The sequence below is a fragment of the Scleropages formosus genome, chromosome 17 (genome assembly GCF_900964775.1).
Source record: "Scleropages formosus chromosome 17, fSclFor1.1, whole genome shotgun sequence".
NCBI classification, from domain to species: domain Eukaryota; kingdom Metazoa; phylum Chordata; class Actinopteri; order Osteoglossiformes; family Osteoglossidae; genus Scleropages; species Scleropages formosus.
The window spans coordinates 8,147,932-8,169,664 of NC_041822.1; the positions used below are offsets into that span (position 1 = coordinate 8,147,932).

The 21,733-nt window shown below is 38.9% G+C and overlaps 2 protein-coding genes across 2 annotated transcripts; both read right to left on the minus strand.

Annotated features, from left to right (window-relative positions):
* Positions 1-536: 536 nt before the first annotated feature.
* Positions 537-14,888, minus strand: ndufs4 (NADH:ubiquinone oxidoreductase subunit S4). The gene is made up of 5 exons (XM_018759038.1): positions 14,727-14,888; positions 11,354-11,432; positions 2,596-2,768; positions 1,293-1,366; positions 537-713 (listed from the first exon to the last, which is right to left on the minus strand). Exons 1-5 carry the CDS (start codon positions 14,807-14,809, stop codon positions 610-612), a joined length of 513 nt encoding a protein of 170 aa, XP_018614554.1. The 5' UTR covers positions 14,810-14,888; the 3' UTR covers positions 537-609.
* A 1,056-nt stretch (positions 14,889-15,944) lies between these two features.
* fsta (follistatin a) lies at positions 15,945-21,483 on the minus strand. The gene is made up of 6 exons (XM_018759026.2): positions 21,310-21,483; positions 19,721-19,912; positions 19,290-19,508; positions 18,727-18,951; positions 18,079-18,309; positions 15,945-16,665 (listed from the first exon to the last, which is right to left on the minus strand). Exons 1-6 carry the CDS (start codon positions 21,404-21,406, stop codon positions 16,577-16,579), a joined length of 1,053 nt encoding a protein of 350 aa, XP_018614542.1. The 5' UTR covers positions 21,407-21,483; the 3' UTR covers positions 15,945-16,576.
* Between the last annotated feature and the right edge of the window lie 250 nt (positions 21,484-21,733).

Sequence of the window (21,733 nt, forward strand, 5' to 3'; positions counted from 1 at the left end):
CTCAGTGTTTAATGAGAACTAAATCTTACAGATACGATTTTGACTTTGTAAATTGAAGTTGTTAAATGCTACTACATTTTCTTTACATTACACTAGCAAAAACCTTTGTCAGAAAATTAGTGATGCAAGTATTAAATAAACATTTTCACCAAACTTCACAAAAATGTCCCAAGTAGTATTACTGAGATTATTATTATTTTTTTTTAAATGTCCCAAACATTTGGGCTTATTTACATTAGACTTATTATAGCTATAATGAAGACAATTGTTTACATGTACCTGCTGTAAAATACCACAAGTCCCTCATCTTCAGTGACTAGCATGGATTACACTGGCCAATCTGGAGAAATAATCCCAAAATGCAAAATAAATATTAAGACTACCATATGACTTCATATTGTTGGATTTTACAGTGATTATCTTGTTGATTATCTAAAGAATTCCTTAATCAAAGAATTCAAAGAATTCTATAATCCAAAATAAATCTTTTCATGGTACTCTCACTTCTCTGGATTGAAATCACAACAAAAGGCTACTTCTTGTAAGTAACTTTATTATGAATATTAACACTTACATACAGGTGTAGGGCATACAAAATACAGTAATTTCTCATTTTGTGGACACCCGTGTTCTTTTGTTCCAAGAGAAATTGGCTCCATATGATTTTGACTTCGGTGTTGGCATCCTCTGTTTTTGTATATCATAACTCCAGCCTGTAAAATAAAATCAAATGTAATCTTTCCACTACAACATATCTATTTTAATCCACATAGGTTAGGCAGCAGGTACAACACACACAGCTGCATCAACAGGCCAAATACTGCAAGACATTATGGATAAATGTCAGCAAAGCAACAAATAACAATGAGCAGTATTAATTACTAATTTTTACAGCCTCTTACAAGCAACAAGAGAAATATTGATGGGTTGTAAGTATGTCTATGTAAAAACACAAAGAACAACACAAGAACAGGATAGCAGTATATAGCCTAACAGAAAACACTGAAAAGGGTTGTTTCACAAGAAAAAAGTGCCAGTTGTCTAGTTCAGTTTGATAGGCCACAGAGGAAGGCAATTATACATCAGTTCCCACCTTTAATTACTCATAACATATAGTCGAATGGGTCAAAATAAGAACTGAGGAGTTCAGCATAAACCTTAATTACATAGAGTGATAGCGCTGAGTTGAGTTTCAAAAGTCTGCATCAGTTGGAATATCTGTTCACACATTTTTTGCATAAGTATCACAACGCAAGACAACTTTCCTATACTTTTAGTAAAGAAAATATTACCATTCTTCTCAGCAAATGCGACAGCATCCTCCTTTGAACTGAAAGTGAGGACCATGTTGGACAAAGGATCAGCCCTGAAACAAATCACAAAAAACCCATAAACAAAAGCAATAAAAGCCATGGTCATAAATACATATAACTAAAAGCAAACCTGTGCAGACCTCTTTGCAAAAAAAGTGGTTGATTCTAAAGGAAACTAATTTCATCATACAGATTATACACAAATACACATGATATGAACAAAATATTTTTAGATATGCAACATATTCTCAAACAATTTTTTCTCCCTGTACTTTTTTGCTTGATATGAGGTTACTGATTCTGTGGAAAAGACAAGACTGCTGTATTAAGGTGGCCCTAAACAAGAGAAAGAAATTAAACAGTGGACATGTAAACTGAAACCACTTTAGTTGGTTTTTTGTTTAGTTCTTCAATTAATTGCACTTTATTTTTTAGTTTACAGCACTGCTCTTTACACCATACGTTTTGTTTTTGTACTACATTTTATTTGCAGTGTTACCCTTTTTAATTTGTTTGGCCATTCTTTTTTGGTAATGAGCCCTTGTCTTTTTAGTTTGCACTTCCCCCATATTTAGACTCAACATTTCCCTCCAGTCTGCAGACACACTTTATAGTCAGCTTGAACGCTGTACTTAAGACCACTGTACTATTTAACTGTGCAAGTGACATGTAAGTATCACAGATAAACTATGAAAATGCTTTCTTCTTAATGCTCTTCAAAACTTGTGACATCAGGTGATATGTAGTATTTAAATACTGAAACAAAAAGGCATGTTTTGTGTCAGTTTTTCAAAAAATTTTGTGCAAAACTATTTCAGAACAGCTAAAACTGAAAAATACTGTGAAGCATTTCAATATGTAATAAAAAAAAATAAAAAAAACTATCTATGCGCCCATCATCAACAACCGCCTCTCCAATGCAAGGTTGCGGCTGTCGTAAGGCATATATTCTGGATAGGATGCCAGTCCATTGCAGAACAGAAAAACACAGAAACAGATTATGCACAATTTAGAACCACCAATACAGCTGAAAAGACGGAAATATCATGTGAACTCAGGGATGACATGCAAAGGATACAGAAACAAAGCGAGATTAGAACCCAAGTCCAAACAGCGCAAGAGCTGTGAAGCATCAGCACTACTTGCTGTCCCACTGTGCTGCCCCATATTAAACTAATTACTTAAATTATGTATTATTACAAATGATACTTAAATATCTTAAATGTAGTGTATGACTATGGATACACAAGAATGCAGTATGATAAAAAACTTAAGAGCATACGTGGAGGCCCAGCCCATTAAAGGATTCTCCCATCGCTCTCTAGTGTCAAAGTCCATCTTCCACTTGTGGGTGTTATTCACTCCAGACTGCATGGCTGTGCGAGTGGGTACGTAAATGCGGACTTTTCGGGTCTTCACGTGCTCCTCGGGCACTCCAGTTAATGGGGCGATGTTCTGTGGGTGAAAAACAAAAACCAAATAGCTAATTAAAAATGACACAACCTAAATAAAAATGTAAAGCAGAAAAACTTTAGCATGTATCACAAATGCACGATGAAAAGACGTCAATGAAAGCGCTGCTCTCAAAGCACTTAAAAAAAACTGTGGTTACCATATTCTTGCACATACTTCAGCACAATTATCAATTTTCCCTAATTCCTCTGGCAAGTTACAGCAAGGTGTAACACAGAGTTGAATGTCTTGTGCTTTTTTTTTTTTTTTAAAAACAGAATTTAATTCAGGATGAAATATCCAAGCCCTGACACTGAAGTGCTGTTCAGTTTCTAACTATGAAAATTACTTCAGACTGTATGTCTCACTCTATTGTGCCTGTCATTATTTCCATTCAGCTGGATCCCTTGCAACTTAAACAGAGTGCAGACCCTTTGTTGACAGAGTAGTGACAAAAACCTCAAACACGCCAAGAGTGCAAACACCAATTTATGATATTAGACTTTATACTTAACAGGAAATCCAGCATATATTTCTGTAACATCCTGATACTTGCATGCTACATTTCTTCACATAATCCCTTGACATAGCAGATATAGACCGAATAAAAGACTCGCACTGAGCACCTAATCTTCCGTTTAGTTTGGCAATGTCTCTCAAATGAAGTGAACCTTCTTAAGGTGTGCCTGTAAAGCACTGTAGCTGCTTGCTCATTAGTTTAAGGTAAGATACAACTGGGATGATGGAAACTGCGCAGTAGTTAGATAGATTTGTACCTTGCCAGGTTGGCATTGGTTTGATAGGTACATTCATGTCCTGTGGGAGGAACACAAAACAATAAAGAACATATTGCTCAGATGAAGAATGACCGCAGTAAGCGTCCTAAAGCACACACCCAACCACACTGCAAATATGAGGGACAACTTTCTAACAAATTGCTTTACATGTTTGCAACGGAACCTGTCGCTTCTACAAAGTTTGTAGATTCTACAAAGTCCAGCCTCGTCTCACAGAACAAATTCTCTTCAAGCTGTTGCTTTAGAGTTACTTTTTACAATGGACTGCCACACATTCTATATACTGTATTTCTAATATTACTTTCTGGGTTATGTGATGCTTCCATCCACAGTGACTTGTTGTATGTGATCTTTTGTACAAGTGGGTAACTTACTGCAGCACTTCAGCGTTACTATCATTCTCAAGTGCCCTAAAGCAGATGCAGGGAATGGGGCTTGAACCAGAAACCTTCTGGTTTCCACAACACATGCTTAAGTGCTACAGTGGGAGCTGGTCATGGACAAGGAATAATGCAGAACAGTGTTGCCTCAGGATAAGACACCAGAGACAAGTTAAAACAAAAACTGTAGTAATAAAACTGAGAAAAGTTGCATGTGGATAAAAGAAAAGAGATGATCTGACAGGCACATGGTATGAAAAAAGAAGGGATTGCCTGGGGCATTAAATGTCAACAACCAAGGGCCTGGCACACTGCAAGATATGCAGGTCAATGTCCTCTAATAGAGAGAACAATGAGGCTCGTCCTGCTAGACACTGAAGCCAGCTCATGAACACGTTTACTTTATACCAAACGGGAGTCCAAATCTTCTCTTTTCAATGTAAGCTTTCTGTGTCTAGACATGACGATTTCTCACACATAAAATACATTTTAACAACCTTTTGTGTTCAGATCCTCTTGGAATCCCTGTCAATGACAAGGACCTTGGGCTTTTTAAGCAGCATTTAAGTGTGAAGCAGCTGAACTGAAACACCAGACTGTTGCAAAACTAAGTACACGTAGCATGGCTAAATATTTAAATGTTGATTTTATCAATATTGATCAATCTAATTTATGTTAGGATAGAGGTACAATCAAAGGATGAAGTTTGAATCATCTAACTGACAACTTCAGTATAATGGCAGCACATCTTTCCACCATACAAGTCCATACCCTTGGATTGTAGAACAAACAAGATATAATTTTCTGCAATGATAAACACAGTTTTCAGGACTCGGATCCCAGAGGCCTTCAGTGAACCTAGTACAATTCTTAAGGGAATTAGGGAACAAGGGATGGGAAGTTCTTTGGCCAAAAAAAGGGAAAAAAGGAAAGAAGAAAAACCTCCCCACATGTAGCCAATAACCACCCAAGACATGGGCCACTCTCCTTTCAATGCAAGAATTTCATACATTTCAATAGCCATTACAACTTCAAAGAGTCAAATTTTCATTATTGTCTGTCATCTATGGGCAGGTTTTTGAGAAAAAGAGCTCCTTTGCAGGGACCCCATACAAAAGCTGCTAGTGTTTGTATTATATAAAATCAGGGTTGTTTCTTATTTTAAAGGCTGAGAAAATACATTAGAAATACATAAAACATGTCATTCATAATTTTGAACAAAATAAATTACAATAATTAACAATAACAATCCTTCTTTGAGTAGCACTTGTTCCATAGTTTCTGATTCATTAAGGTTACTTTTGTATAAGTACCACCAAGTTTCCATGGTTTCCTCCCTTTAAACAAAACAAATAAGGTCAATTGACTAACTTAAGAGCTTAAATATCACTCCAGCGTGCCAATATCTTTATCTTATTTTCCAGCTACATGTTTTACATTTATTGTTCAGGTACTTATGAAGATGGACCCTTAATTTGTAGAAGACACAACTAAACAGTAAAACACAAAAATTCATTCCTGTGTTAATGTAACTACATATAAAATTAACAATATGAATTTTGTACTTTGTAATTTAACTCAGAACAGCATATGTGCCACATTATAACAGATTTTTTTGTTTTTGAACACAGAGAATCTCCACTTCACCAATACAGGGTGTAAAACTGAAAAATACTGACAGATCCTTGAACACCAAGGCAGTGATGCTAATGGACTGTAGCTGCTGACAGCACCATCAGCACTGACATTATATGATCGATTCAGATATCAGAACCAGGATAGGGCACAAATACTTATCAATTTTAGACCAACTTAAAGTGATGCAATGAGGTCTACAAAGAATTACTAATGCAACCACCTTGAAATGGTCTACAAAGTCCCTACACCTACGATGACACGAGCTTCAACTCAGATGCTCCATGACTTTGGGCTAACTGACTTAAATGGTAAAGAGATAGTTCATAGTGTGCAAATCAAACAACTTTAATATTAAACACACTAAAAAGTGTCCATTTCTCAAATTAATATTCCACTTATTATCATCACACCTATACAAATATAAATAAAAAAATGCCCTGTAATAGTGAGAAACCAGCAGGATTTCTCTTTTTAATGATAACCACTCACTGTGTTACATAAACAAGCAGGCATATAATTCTCGCAAACAAAATAAACAACAAAGCACAAGCAATTAAAAAGATATTGTGGAGATAGTAAACAAGTAACTGAGACGGCACAAGAAGTGCATTACCAATTCAGCCCATTCTCCAACAGGGGAGGGAGAGAGAGAGAGGGAGAGAAGTCTAGACTTTTATTATATGCTGGCAAACATTAAGGAAAAGCCAAGCAGCCTATCTTCACAACAGACAACACAACAGCCCAGACAATGATAGCGACTGCAGTGGAATGCAGTGTTCCCAGGAAAATTGGGAAAAGAAGATTACAAAGGGAAAACCCACACCGCAGGCACTTTTCTTCTGCCACGTACAGGAAGCAAAATGAGAACTATGAAGTTTGACACTATTCACAGGCCTACAATACCTGGATATGCAGACAGAATGCCAGGCTTAAGGGTCGAGGGGAAAAAAGCCGGCAAAGTCTCCGTCATGCCAAAGCGTGTCTATATTTCTGACACCTCCAGTGCTTCTGGGAATAAAGAGCCTGGGAGCCGCCTCAGATCGTCAGTCTGCAGGACCCACCACGTAACACATTGTTCCAAGAGCAGCTCCTTACAGTACAGCGGCAGCACCATGGCTGCACGCAGGAGCCGAGCGAAAGTGTCCACCAAGTGGAAAAACCACATTAAACATTTAAAAAAAAAAAAAAATAATAAATTACACTGATTTAAAAGTGCACTTTGTACCAGACAAATGGGACAGTGAGGCAGCTAGCCTCTTTAATGTCACTGCATTATGTAGTTTGCACTCACATGAAGATTTTCATTGGCAGGAATTTACTCTCGACTTTTACACTGAACAAAGTATTTATGTTTAACCATTTCCAAGTAAAGAAAAATATCTGACAGATGTTTAATATAATTGCAATATCAGACTGTAACACACTGAGAAAAGAAAGTGTGAATATGCACCTGAACTTGACTGGCATTAGAACTGCAATTTAAGCCTTTACTTCAAGGACTTTGAACATTCACACCAAATACAGAATGTTTTTAAAATCACAAAAAAAAAGAGCAAAATTAAATGACATTATGTGTCAAAATGAAAAAAGTAAATTGAAAGTGCAAAGACTGAGCTGTGTGTTAAGCAATAAGTAGATATGTACATAACCAAGAACAAATGTCAAGTTATTTGCTCTGCACAGCTGCACGTTCACTTACCACTGGTTACACCATCACACGCCCTTGACATCCCAGTTGAAGATTTTGCCACATGACTTTTTAAAACTCTTAAATTAAAGAGTTTTTAAATTTTTCAAGTTGTAACTGCCAGTCTCCAAAACTAAAAGCGCAAAACAATGGTAAAGTCCTGGCTATAACCATAAGTGCAATGAAAGGGAGAAGAGGTGGTAGCAAACCAGACAATGACATTCAGATTTACCAGTGACACAATACTTGGGGAAGACGACATGTGAAGAGTACCATACGTGAGGAACAACGGTCATCACATCAAAAGGGTTGAACCAACTAACCAACCAATTTCAATAACCGCTTATCCCGAGTGGGGTCGCAGTGAGTCGGAGCCTCTCAAAAGGATTTAAATAAATGACAAATTATTTTTGTCCTGTTCTAGGCTTCTGAATGACTCTACAATGCAAAAAGTATAATTATTCTCTACCTTTTTTTGGCAAAGCACTGTTTTCTAATGAATAATATTTTCATTAACAAAACTTATTGTCCACCAAAACTGTACTAGTAGAAGCTCAACAATATGTTTAGTTAACCTTAATAGCATTTAAAATTAATCTGAGATGTAGGTTTTGTCAAAATATATTATCTGATACAAATATTAAGCATGGAATCCAAATCAGATGAATGAGATGATGTACTTTCTCTAAACGAATAACAAAAATTACACTGTAAATATAATTTGCACTTGACCAGTACTTTTATGTCTGTATGGGGTTTCGGAACATCAACTGACAAGACGGGTACTTATGAGTTTCAGAGGTCAGTCAACCATGTAATTAAGAAAATCAAAACCCTTGACCTTGCAAGAAAATTAACTGCAAAACATGACCCTTGCACTGCCCTGCTGGTACCTCATACCATGGGGGGGCATCCAGTTTACCATCCAACTCCAGAAATGTTTATTAAAATAAAACTTTCTGGGGTAAAGCAGTACATGCAACAAGTGGTGTGTTTACACACTGATGCAAAGAAAACTGTTCTAGCTTCCATGGAATGCTACACTTCAATGTTTGCCAGCTATTATTCAGACACCTGTGTCTTCAGTAAAATTAACTTTTGATGCAACTACCACAAGCAGCCACCAACTAAATGACTGAAACATGTAAAGATAACTAAAAAAAAAAAAAAAAGTTTACCAACAATTGTTCTACATTGCATTATACGGTCTGGACTAACATGAAGAACATTTTCAGAAATTAACTCCTAACTTTCACACTGAACTACAAACAATTTCATTTAAACATTTGCAAGAGAAATTTTTTCACAGAAATTTTATGTAAAACATGGTAGCCTGCTTTACAAAGAACAACTAAGATGCAGTTGGGAAGAGAAAACAAAGGCAAGTAATCCCATGTACTTTAGGGTTAATAAACCATGTTTCCAACCATGTGACATAGATAAATGCAACTGGTCAGGCCACTCAACAGGAATCAATTTCCAATTCATGCCAAAAGGTATAAAGACTGCAATACCTGAGAGTGTATCGTTTTCGAAAATGGGCATTACAAGTTAACTGTAGTGCACTGCTCATGAACCACACAGCCAGATAATCACCCAATTACCTGTTAGTTAACCTAATTACTTACATTTGTCATACAATGAAGTAATCAGAGAAGTCCGTCGGTATTTGCTATTAATCTTAGTTGCACATTTCTGCTTTTAAAACCTGAATGCATGCATTCGTATTTTATAACGTGTCACTGAAAACAATGTTCAAGACAAGACTCCCTTTTAACATTTTTCCTTTAAAGACAAGTGTTTATAAATGCAGTAAGATGCAAATGTAAAACACACAGTAACATTAAATATTTTAGGTATTTTTTGCATGTGTTGATAGTTAAAATGCTTATAACGTGCATTATTAAAATTGGTGATGGGATGCAAAAGAAAAAAAGCCCAGTTGGAGTCGAACAAACAACACTGCCGTGAAGGTGTCAGCCTCTTCCTTCAGAGGTACATAACAGCTGATGTTGAAAGGCCCCATAAAAAGGTAATTTTCTCCTGAGTGTTAAGCAAAAGAAATTCTATTTAGTGAATAATACAGAAAGCCTCTTGTCTGGGCTCTTCAAAGAGGAATCCTCTGACCCACTGCTCCAGACAGAAGCCTTGAGATTTTTTTTTGCACAAGAATGCTGTGTGAGGCAGGCGCAGACAAAACAGCCACTTGAGATATGTATATGTGTGTGTGTGTGTGTGTGTGTGTGTGTGTGTGTGTGTGTCAAGGGAAGGAGGGTGGGTCAGCAGAGCTAGGTCTGGAACTGCTCCTGCCACTGCCTCTGTAACATTGAGACCTGGCCAACAAACCTTAACTTCTTGCACCAAAATGCCCCTGACAACAGCCGTTACTGTTATTTGCATTACTACAGAGTGAGACTTCACAGAAGGCAAATGTTGAGCAATGATAAAAATGCCAGCTTTGAAAACTCAGCACTACATCTAATGCATTTAATACCTAGTATATGAAATCAGAAAATGATCAAGGGACATCTTAAAACGACAGCAGTTTCTGGACAACAATCTTACAGTTATCTGAATTAAAGTATTAGTTTATGTTTGAGTTAAACAACATGCTTTTGAGTTATAGTACACTGAGAGACAGACTCAAAATCTTGTGGTCCCGAGCCTTTTTTTAATGAGACTTTTCCTTGCAGACTGGCATAACTAGATTATTTGCCTCTGCCATGGCATGTATTGTACTCGTAATGAGATGAAACGGTCCTAAACAGAGTGGACAGTCACTGCATGCCTAATCAGCATGCTGGCACAAAAAGACGTGCCCTGAATACCTGTCCAATACATCCTCCTCTGCCCCCTCTCCTGCGCCTCCCCTTCCAGCTTGCTCAGACTAAGTGCTTTTTGACAAGCCCTATAAAAGCTTCACATACTGCAACTGCAACCCTTCCGTTTGTTTTATTCGTACCCTCTGCTTCAGAGCACGAAGGCCCCTCTGTTGTTCTCTAAGCTGAACCGGTTGCTGCCTTTCTCTGAATGAAACTTCTGCCAGACATCAAGGCAAATCTTTAGATTTTGAACTGTATGATTCATTCAGTATAACTACTCAATCAAGCAGAAGAGCCCAAAAAAAATAAGCATAAATACTATACATTGGATAAGAACTAGGGTTCAGAACCACTATTCTAGATTTCAATCAAATATGTAAGAAAACAAGGAATGACAATAACAGCAAAATGATTAAGAAGCAACAGCAATACTGCTATCAATGCATCAGAGTTGTATGAAAGCAGATTTACATTCAAAAATAATAGAATGAAAGTGCTTCTGAGTGATAACAAACCACCTGCCATTTTCCTCAAACAATATTGAAAAAAATTGAGACAATCATCTCTGCTGTACATTTACATTTATTCATTTAGCAGACACTTTTCTACAGCAGTTCTGAGAGAGGGAGGTTCTGCTGTAAAGGTACAATAGAAAAAACACATCTTCAGCTACAACAGGTACGTTAGTACCCACATAAGCCATAAGTAAAATGAACAGCCCAGAATGAGCCATAAATTCTTTGTATTTACATGCTGCTACTCAATTTGCCTCGCTGACATCCCAAAAAGCAGAAGCTCTCGATGGTCTAATGTTCAAAATTCATATAAAGTTCAAGATTAAAGAGGTGGGGATTTAACAAGGCCTATTATACAACCACTTTTGATAACGACTGTATTTTCCAAGTGTGCACATGCATTTCCTATTAACTTCTACCTTTTACATAAAACTAGGCAGAAGTGCATAAAATCTGAAAAAAAAAATGTCTTTCCTTCCTTGCACAGCTGCCCCAACAAATGTCTTTAAAATGAAGAAAGTGACTGAAAAAAAGGGACTAATAACAAAATCAGCTTCATATAAGTTACAGCTTGACAGTCGTCACGCTACGATTCCTTTGTAGAATAATCCAGAAAAAAAAATTTCTAAAGCACATAAGTACCTTGCATTCCAAAAGTAGTAAGTGAAACCTCCGGGTGATCTTAACTGTATGGCTCCACCCACTTAAAGCACAATCACTGAAGCTTATTTGTCAGCAGGGACCCTCACCAGTTTCTCATCGACTGTGATGACCTCAGACTTGTCCCCTTTGCTCTCCGATAGGCTCCATCCTGATGTGCTGGTCAACCTGAAGACAAAAGCAGTTGGAAAAACTTCAGAGCAGGTATACACCAGGGGAAAATATCACGCAAACAAGTAACTTAAAAATGCATACACAGCACAAAGAAAGAAAGAGGGATAGTGCAGATTCTTTTTTTCACCCCCATTAGTTCAGTTTGCTGAGTTTCTGGCAAGCCCCCCATTTACCAGTTCACAACAGACTGCACTTTATGTCAGCCCGGCGGCTTGCTGTCACCAGTAAAGTGCCAGTGGCAAGGACTGTGCCCCTCTGTGCTGCAGCACAGTAGCTGACTTGTCACGAACAGAAAATAATGTGGCATGCTGAAGCTCCATAGAACTTCTCTGACCTTCTTATTCCAGTGAGTTATTAGAGGACGGGGCTGGTTGCTGGCTTGGGTACTGGAATGACCACGAGAAAAACATCCCAAAAAGCATCATAAAGAGAAGGTCTCAAGACACTGATGAAAGGCAAGAGAATGTGAGGGACTAGAGAGGGCATAATGACTGAAAAACTGTCACGCACCCTTCTTCAAGGAAATTCTTGAATAATAGCAGTCTTTGATTAAAAGGCTATTAAAAATATATGTACTGTTTGGGTTAATTCTATCAACTATCTATAAAATAAGCTTTTTATAAATGTCTTTTCACTACTGTAGAATTTTTTTTTAAAAAAAAGTGTTCTCACTGCACCCGAACAATCATGAAGGATGTAGGTTCAACCTCCACTGAGTATGTGTGGAGTTTGCATGTTCTCCCTGCAACTGTGAGGGATTTCTCTGAATTAATTACACCATTAACTGGTGAGTCTAAATTTCCCATAGTATATGTGTGTTGCTTTAGTGTGTAGATGATTGACTGACTGTTAATACTGTACTGCAGTATAACTAGCACTGTAAGTAACCTTGGATGAAAAGGTGTCAGAAAAATACTACACAGTATTCACTAAGCCACTTGGACAAAAAGCATCTGCAAAACAACTGAATATAACATACATATAATATAATATGAAAACATTCTGAAATTTCTTAATTGAAAGCAACTGGCTTCTGCTGTTCAGGTATTGCGAATGGTCCCTCATGTGTGCAAAGAACTTGAAAGAAACCATATTCTTATTTCAACTTTCATACTCGATTCAAAAAAAAATTCCTGGTGCTGCCAAACGTGACAAGAATCTAGAATGTTTTAACCAGTGCAATGTTAAAATTCACAAAACAAAACTGATCCTAATTGGAGCAAGGCAACTAATTTGCTGAAGAGTTTACGGAATACAGTGATACAGCCAGCTGCTTCATATTCTTGCTTAATGTGGTGCAGATGTAATAGCCTCGGGACAGGATGTTTAAATTCCATTTTTCTTTTTTATTAAAAAGGCAGAACAATTGGTGGACAACCTGAGAACTTACGATCATATTTTACAGTAACCACCTTTGTTACTTGAATTGCCATATTGAGATAAACTAGTAACAGCACTTGCTAAAACTAGAGACACTCTGAAAAAATGCAGGCCCACTATGAATTGACATGTCATAACTATAGTAATTTTATATTGTATATTGTTATTACCATAAAAATTAAAAAATTAAAAATAATCCGCATTGCTGATAATTAGAAAATCAGCTTCATATAACCTACACCATGTAAACAACTATACCATAAATATAATGATTTGATATTTCCTTAAAGTAGCAGGTCTCGTAGTAACTTAACACAGCTCAGAGAAAGTATGGTCAGAAAGGTCATAAATCCATGCAAAATTTAGAGCTGTTTATTACAACAAACACAGCCAAACAGCACATTCCCAAAAGAGAACACCACCATGAAACACACATTTCACACATTTTCAGAACCGCTTGTCCCATACGGGGTCGCGGGGAACCGGAGCCTAACCCGGCAACACAGGGCGTAAGGCCAGAGGGGGAGGGGACACACCCAGGATGGGACGCCAGTCCGTCACAAGGCAACCCAAGGGGGACTCGAACCCCAGACCCACTGGAGAGCAGACCTGGTCCAACCCACTGCGCCCCCCCATGAACAATTACACATAACAAAAAACTATGAAGCACTCATCTGAACATTTGGAACATGTCCCATTTTTCTCCTAACTTTTGCTATGGTAAACTTTAATCTTCTTTTTTTTCTGTCGACCTCATTCTATTTTAACTTGTAAATAAAAAAAGAAAAATAGCTTATAACGTGAAGGGCACCAGGTCAAATCCTACTCATGCTGCAGAACCCTTGATCAAGGTCTTTAAAATACAGTAAATACCATACTATATAAATGGGCAAGGTGTTGTAAAGTGCATAAATCAGCTGGTAGAGTAGTGGTTAGTTTCTGCCCTTGGATCCCACAGTCACAGGTTTGATCCCCACCTCCTGCTATAATACCCTTGAGGAAGGTACTTACCCTAAAATTGCTCCAGTAAAATCATTACCCAGCTGTATAAATGGAAAAATGATGGTAAGATTGTAACTGTAATAATACGTAAATGTAACACTGTAAGTCAGAGAAAACCCATCAGTTAAATTAATAAATGTAATGTAACAAATCTTTCAAAATAACTATGGGTAATTTAATAACTAAAAAAATTTTGGCTTTTTTTTTACACCTGATCTATCATCATCGCTGCTCAGAAAGTTGATACCTGAAGACTCACTGAAAATAGGCAGAAGAGATTTGAAGAATGACTCTATATAAACGTACACAATTGAATTACAGCAAAATACAGTCAGTCCAAATCAAATGTGTAACTCGGGAGCATAAATTATGGTGACCGTCGCAAAGCGGGGACGGGGGGGGGGGGGGGGGTCACACATGATCATCTTCATCATGATCTAGTAAGTAAGTCACTGCTGTTATAGCAGTAATCGCTAGTACATACACTTTACTTAGTACTACATCAAACCTCACGTTATTCGCACTCAGCTCGGGCTCTAAACGACATAAATCACAAAATCCCCCGCCGAGGTCGTAACAAGGACAGAGAGAGAGTGTTAGCTGCTAGCTGCTAGCTGCTAGGGGCTAGTAGCACGTCTGCTTGCCTACCAACTTTTATCCAAAAAAAGTCTGATATTTTCACTAAAGAAAGAACGCAAATGCTTTCGACATATATACCACTGATTAAAAGATTTAAAATATAAAATAAATATTGTCACTTTGTCAGTAGCTATTTCAAAACACTGCAGCTACTCTCTGGCTACGTCAGACATGATGCAGCCGGAAAATAACGCACTATTAACCAAGTCTAAACACAAGCGCTATCCAAAAAAACAAGCAAAGCATGGAATCACGCTTAATCTTTACCTGGCAGGGTTTAGCAATAACTTTGAACCAGAATTCAGGACAACACATCGCTTCAAAACCAAGCCCAACATCAAAGACGCCATAATTATCAACGAAACGCAACAATAACTACGGCAGCCGACAAGGTACACACTTCTCCAGCATCGCGATGGCGTTAGGACAGTGTAGGAGAACAAATTAAAAGGGAAAATACTGTCTGGGGTTCATCGCGCTACTTCCGTTTCCGCTCTGGAATACGTTCAAGTTAAAATTCAGTATTGCAATATTGAACGGGGAAATATTTAACTTGTGTTGTTTAACATTATACTAAATATAGTTGCAGATGGAGCGACCAACGTATTTAAGAACCGTTTACTTTCTTTTCTTACAAAAACGCCCTACATTCAGGTTGGAATGCGAAAACTCCCCCCCTGAATAACTCAGGCTACAGTGTCATAATAATCCTTAAAGACCAGACCAGCTGAGAAAATTTTACTGGGTAGTTATTTTATGTTCACTTTAAGGGGATGTTTGTGACCACTTAATGACAGTATCTATTTTTTTTAGATCTGTACTGTGTATTGGGCAAAATACCAGTGTAAATTCTGTACAAAGCCAAATTACAAGGGAAAAAAAATTACCGTTTTAACCCTTTGAGTAGATGCAAAGGGAAACGAAAATCTAGTGTATTTATTGTTTATTTTGTACCAGTATGAATAATAATCATTATATATTATGTGTACTAGATTTTAATAATTATAAAAAGAAGTACAGAGCATAACCAATTACTTATTTTTGACAACAAATTCCAAACCATGATAAGGAAGAAAAACATTTTATTGTTTCACATTTCATTTCTGTACAAATACCATCTTAACTTTTTTTACATACATTTGACATTTACATAAAAAAATACAAAACTATATATTTATAACGGAATTTGTATTTTTGTTTACCTCATTGTCTGAAATGTAAAAAAAAAAAAACGCAGTGTGAGAAACACAAAGTGATAAAATATGATATATTGTAACTTCTACCTTATTCTGTAAGTCCTGCAAGAGCAGTGTGCAGAAATAAAATGATGAGGATAAAACACGTTTTGACAAAAATGGCATATAGTTGTTGTTATTGGCACATTTCGAAAAAACATGTTATTCTGCAATCCCCACTGATATAGAATATATTCTATCACTGTAGAAAAAATACTGCAACAGATACTAATACTGATACTGTGTCCTCTGTTACCAAGATACAAAAGCTCGTTGCTTATTTCCAAGAAAACATGGCTCATTCTTTATTTTGACTGCGCTGCCCTATATAAAGTACTTTTGCAGACCTATGAACAGAGATAGACCCTTTGGTCAGTTATAGTGAACTGTAAACAAAAGCAACAGCATTTCTGTACACAAATGAAAGAAAGGCTCCCCATAAATATACACAGATGTTAGCATGCATTCTTTGTGAAATAAACACCTGTATAACAGAAAACAACCGCATTAAATGTATCTGTAGAGCTCACTGGATGCAATCAACATCTTGCAAAAGATACTTTACATGGTAGCACTATACATCACAATAAATAACACTGTTCATCTTTGGACAAATAAAATTCTTTCTTACAAAACGGAAACAACAGCAATAAGAACGAGAACGACAACAATCATGAAAATCAGGTGAACATACAAAATAACACTGTAGACAATCAGTCAGACACTGTAAAGGTATAAATTATTAATCAGGAACACAGCATAAATAAACCTCTATCAGACTATACTACATGTATACTTCCTTTCTTCTTACAAAATAAATAAGGATTACATATATATATACAGTATGGACAATATTCCTCTGCTAGTACTAGGTGCGGTAATTTATCCATCCAGGAGTGAAGATAAATGGAAATAACTGATGTAGTCCTGGTCTTCATCTTCATCATCCTCCTCCTGGTCTTCAGTAATGGCTATATGGGGAATATATGGTAGCTGTTGTATAAATTAGGACCACAGCAGCGCAGAATCTCAGTGCATGTTTTCACAGCCCTGCAAAAAGTCACTGCAGTCTTGTGATTCATTTTATGACAGCCAGCAGCTAACGATGCTGTGTGACATTTCCAATTACGCAACACTTAGTCTAGGAAGTAAAGACTTTGACTTAAGAGGGGAAATAGAAAGACCTAAAGGCTCATGCCATTTTTTTTCCGGATTCCTGAAAACAGACAAAAAGTGTGTTTTTTTTTTTTTTTTCCCTTTCTTTGCTTTGTTTAGTCATCCCTTGTTTTTGAGCTGCAGCTGCTGAGACTTGGCTGGAAGACACCCATACTACAGCATAAACTCTGCAAGGAAACTGAGGGGCAGTGCCACTGAGGTATCTTCTAACTTTTTACACACAAACAAACAGAGGCAAAGTAACACAAACGGACTTAAAACAATATTAAGAGTTTTGAAATATCCAGAGGCAGCACATCCACTAACAACAATCGCAGATCCATATGAATCAATGTGAATTCTACAAACTTGCATTACTTAACCTACAAACAGCAAAACACCATATCAGACTCATGAGGTGATCATAAAATTGGTCCCTTATATCTTAGCAATTAAATATGAACCAGGTCATTAATGACACTCTGTGACTTTGTAAAACCTATTATTGGCAGCTTGAAATGTTATTTTTCCTTAAGGCTATATCAATTTAATGGCAGTCCTATTTAAAAGATCACATTACAATGTTCATATTCATCGCTGGCGAGATATACAGTACAGACAGACAGACTGAATGTTGAGTTCATTCCTTGTGATTTAGCCAAAAGTGGCACCAATGTTACAATCACCTTATGTACATTATTTAATGCATCTGTATTTTCCACAAACATGTTTCGGAGATGCATGTAATCAAAATCGCACTGCATTTGAAGCAACATCTTAAAGAAAGACCATAAATAAATGTAAAATTAACACAAAATAATTACCAATTATGACCATGGAATTTACAACATTTAAAGAAGTGAGCATACGAGTGATATTATAACTTAACACTACAACAACAGAAATAATTAAGGCAGCATGCTATGGTACATAGCAATTTACCAAAATGACCCCACATCCAGAAGTGACTGTTCTTACAACAGAAATCTGAAGTCATGTTTTGTTTCTTTCATATCCTAAATAAATCTGCAGGTTTCTGAAATAGAAAATAAAGTACTCAGAAAGTATCGTTTTAGTCATATGTTCATTGACGAGGGAGAAGAAGACACGCAAGAGACAAAAGTGCTCCTGTCCCCAAGTCCGTCCTGTTGCTTAAACAGCTAAGGTGGGGGGGTGTGTGGGAGGAGCAGCATAGCAAGAATGAGGACATCTTTCGCTAGATTACTTACAGTTGCAAGATCCCGAGTGCTTCACTTCCAGGAGAACCCCCATTGAGCATGCAGCCTGTTTCATGATGCACTCGCTGGGATACGTGGCGTTGTCGCTGGCACACACAGCTTCATCCGGCCGCTGCTCGGGACACGGCTCGTTGCAAACGGCGCAGCGGCCCCTGCTCATCTTGGCGTCCCACAGACACTTCTTACCCGCACTGCAGCGGATGTCCTCGCAGGACTTGGCCTCTGGAGCAGCAAAGACATGGGAATTCACCATTATCGCAGTGCGCACAGCTGTATATTAAGCCAACATAATAATCTGGATACTTATATGAACCTCGCGCACCTTAACTCAGCAACAGCTATCAAATGTGCTCTCTTTTCTGTGAGTGCAGATTTGATATTCGTAACCTGGAAACCATTATCCTTTTACATATTAAATAGCACACCGCTTTAAAAACAAAACAGGCTGGAAAAGTTTAACATGCCAAATTATTTCAGCAGATGTGGTCTGAGCAGACGCATAAACTTTGCAGCAACGAAGCACAAATCCGGCACTTCAGATTACGTGAAATAAGGAGAGTAATACAATTCGTAAATTTAAGTGTGGACGTCACTGAAGTAAAACTGAGGTAAGCCATATAATATGCTTCAGACACTCACTGACACATTTTCCCTCATATGCGACTCCAATCGATCTTCCGAGAAGGCACGTAGCCCTTCGCAGATGACAAGCGCTTGCATATATGATGCCGTCGTTCCCACACAGGTATTGGTCGGGCGATGTTACTTCAGGGCAAATTCGATTACAGGTCACGCAGTAGGCGTTGTTGGTCTGGTCCACCACGCACGTGGAGCTGCCGGGGCACAGAACATCACGGCAGGTTTCTGCGGAAAAGGAAATCGAATGGTCGAAAGAACGATTACGTACGTCAAAATGCAACGAACTGACAGAAAGGTACTTCACACCTAAGGTGTCGTGTTAGAATACATCTTGTTGCATTCAGATTTATGTTATTCAAGAAAACAGCTAAATTGTATTTGGGAGATAGCAGGGTGTGAAACGACATGTGGGATTTCATTTCCCTGCTGGGATTATCAAAGTACCCCTTTTACCATACCCTACCCTACCCTACCCTACCGTGCCCTATCCGAACCTAAGATGAAAAGTTGGGGAGGTAACCAGCTAGCTTGGGGATCTTGGCAGAATGTGCTGAGTAACTTACTCTTGCATTTGCCCTGATACTGAACCTCGAGGTCGGGGTGGCCCTTGCATTTGGCCTTGAGCAAGGCGCACTCGTCCTTGTAGGTCCTGCCATCCGATCCGCACACGGGGCCCTTCCAGGTGACGTTGGAGCAGTCGGGGGCGCACACGCAGCGCGGTTTACTCCTCTTACTCATCTTGCACCTCTTGCCTGGGCCGCAGTCCACGTTGTCACACGTTTCTACAACGCAATTATTCAATTAGAGCCATGGAATCCAGAAGACTCTCGGGCACCGTCACGTCTGGACGTCTGGTAGCGACCGGAGGAAACATAACCGAACCGCTACCGGCGGAGGAACAAAGACGTCGAGCGCAACGTCGGTTCTAAAGCCGTTTTCCGCGACCTAACATTACGACCGCGCTTCCGCGCGTTCGGCCTTTGCTCCGCCGCACCTTTGCAGAGCATGCAGTTGGGAGCGCCGCCGCTGAAGATCATCCACCGGAAGAGCGTGCTGTTGGGCACATCCTCCTCGGTCCACGAGGTGCCCAGTCTGCCGCTCCGGCAGCACTCCTCCCTGCTCATGCCGGGCATGTAGAGCACTTGGCACCTTCCGTTGCGGCCCTGTTGCAGCCAGCAGTTACCAGCTGAAAAAAAGGCCAGTCGAATTAATGTCTGAGGCGGGTGACCCAGACAGAGCACGTGCAGCCGTATTAGCGTAGAGGGGAGGCCCCCCCCCCCTCCCGGGTATTCTGTCTGACTGACTTTGTAACGATTTACCAGTGTAAGTCCACTTTACGGTTTCATAACTGACACCCAGTCGCGTAGCCACGTCTCTCCGCTCCTTCCAGTCCTGCTCAAGCGTGTAAATTAAGGCGAAAACGCCTAAGAGTAACAGGCAAATAATGAGAGCAGCGAAGAGCTCCGCGTCAGAGCAAAACGAACGAAGCGCACACTCGGTTTTAAATGGGACACTGTGTGTGTGTGTGTGTGTGTGTGTGTGTGTGTGGACTACCTGCCTGGTCCTGGGTGCACTCAGAAATTACTTCATTTTTTACGAAAATATGTGCGCCAAACGGCTTTCTGTTGCTCTAATCAGGAGGTTCTTCCACTGAATAAACAATGTGTTCGGTTTGGTGCTAAACGTTGTTCAGTCGGTGTTGGTTAACTTGGGCTATTTTTTATGTAGCAAAACGCGTCAGGTCGGATCACATTTATTATTGTGCGGCTGGTCCAAGTATGACAGCAGCAGAAGCCGGTGGAAGAGTCCTAGTCACGCAATGTCTCGGTGTGTCTGAGGGGAGCTCCTGCTCTCTCTCAGTCTTACACACGCACACACACACACACACAACAGTCCATACAAAGTGCTCCATTATGACTTTATGAACCAGGCGCTAGCGCAGACCGGTCAGTGACACCTGACTCGCCTTTTGCCTCCGCACGACTCCCAGTCAAAGCGAATCCCTGTAAAGTTGCACACTTTCAAAAAATGACTATTCAAATTACTCGATATCAAGCATACACAACGCCTAATTATACCGTCCAGAGCGAGGACACACATGACTAATTGATGATTACTCTCAGCAATTTCATTTTCACTGCAAAGCCCGCGCTGAAGTAAATAATTTTTTTTTTTTTTTCCATAACTGCATGATTATTATTATTGGACGTCGTGTTGCATTCAGAATCAATATCGCATGTTCACAAATACTGAAGAAGCCAGGAGAAATCCAGTTGTGCGCCCATGAGCTTTGAGTAGATTCTTTGCTATGCCAGTAAATGCGTGTATAATCTGTTACAATAAAAATGTAAAATAGATTAACATTTCCGATGTAGAATTCTTTGTCTGTTGCAGTCTGCAACACTCCGAAGAGCATCTTTTCGTTATATTCTGTAAAAATATAACAGTAAAGTTAACTGGTATAGATATTACTATTATAAGAACAGTTTTCGCAGATTTCAACGGCCAATATATAAAAATCCTTGACATGATGAAACACTACAGAGACAGTAACAATTACACACACAAATGATAAATATTTACCTTGCACCTTTTGGTCTTGAATTAAGTGACAGAGGGATAAAAATAAAAGAATCATGCCCGGGCGCAGCTGCTGGTGTTTCCTTAGCATCCTCAGCATGGTAAAGGCAAAGTAAACCAGAGTACTGACACAGACAGAGTCAGGCAGCGAAAAGTAACCTGCTCACTATGGCAGTGTTGAATGAATCGATGTCAGTGGGAATGCAGCCTCTCTTTTTAAATCTATAAGGGGGTCTCGGGCCGACTGTCTGGGGTGGGCGGTCTTCTAATCGGTGGGGGTGGGGAGAAGATTAAAAAAGTTCATCCAATCGCGGTCAGGTGACAGTGTAGTGGAAACTTTCCCCGCACAGCGCGGTACGTGCAGCTCGCCGAGCGGCCGATCCTCCGGTCAGTGCGCTGCGCTGCGCTGCGCTGAAGCGCCAGCAGC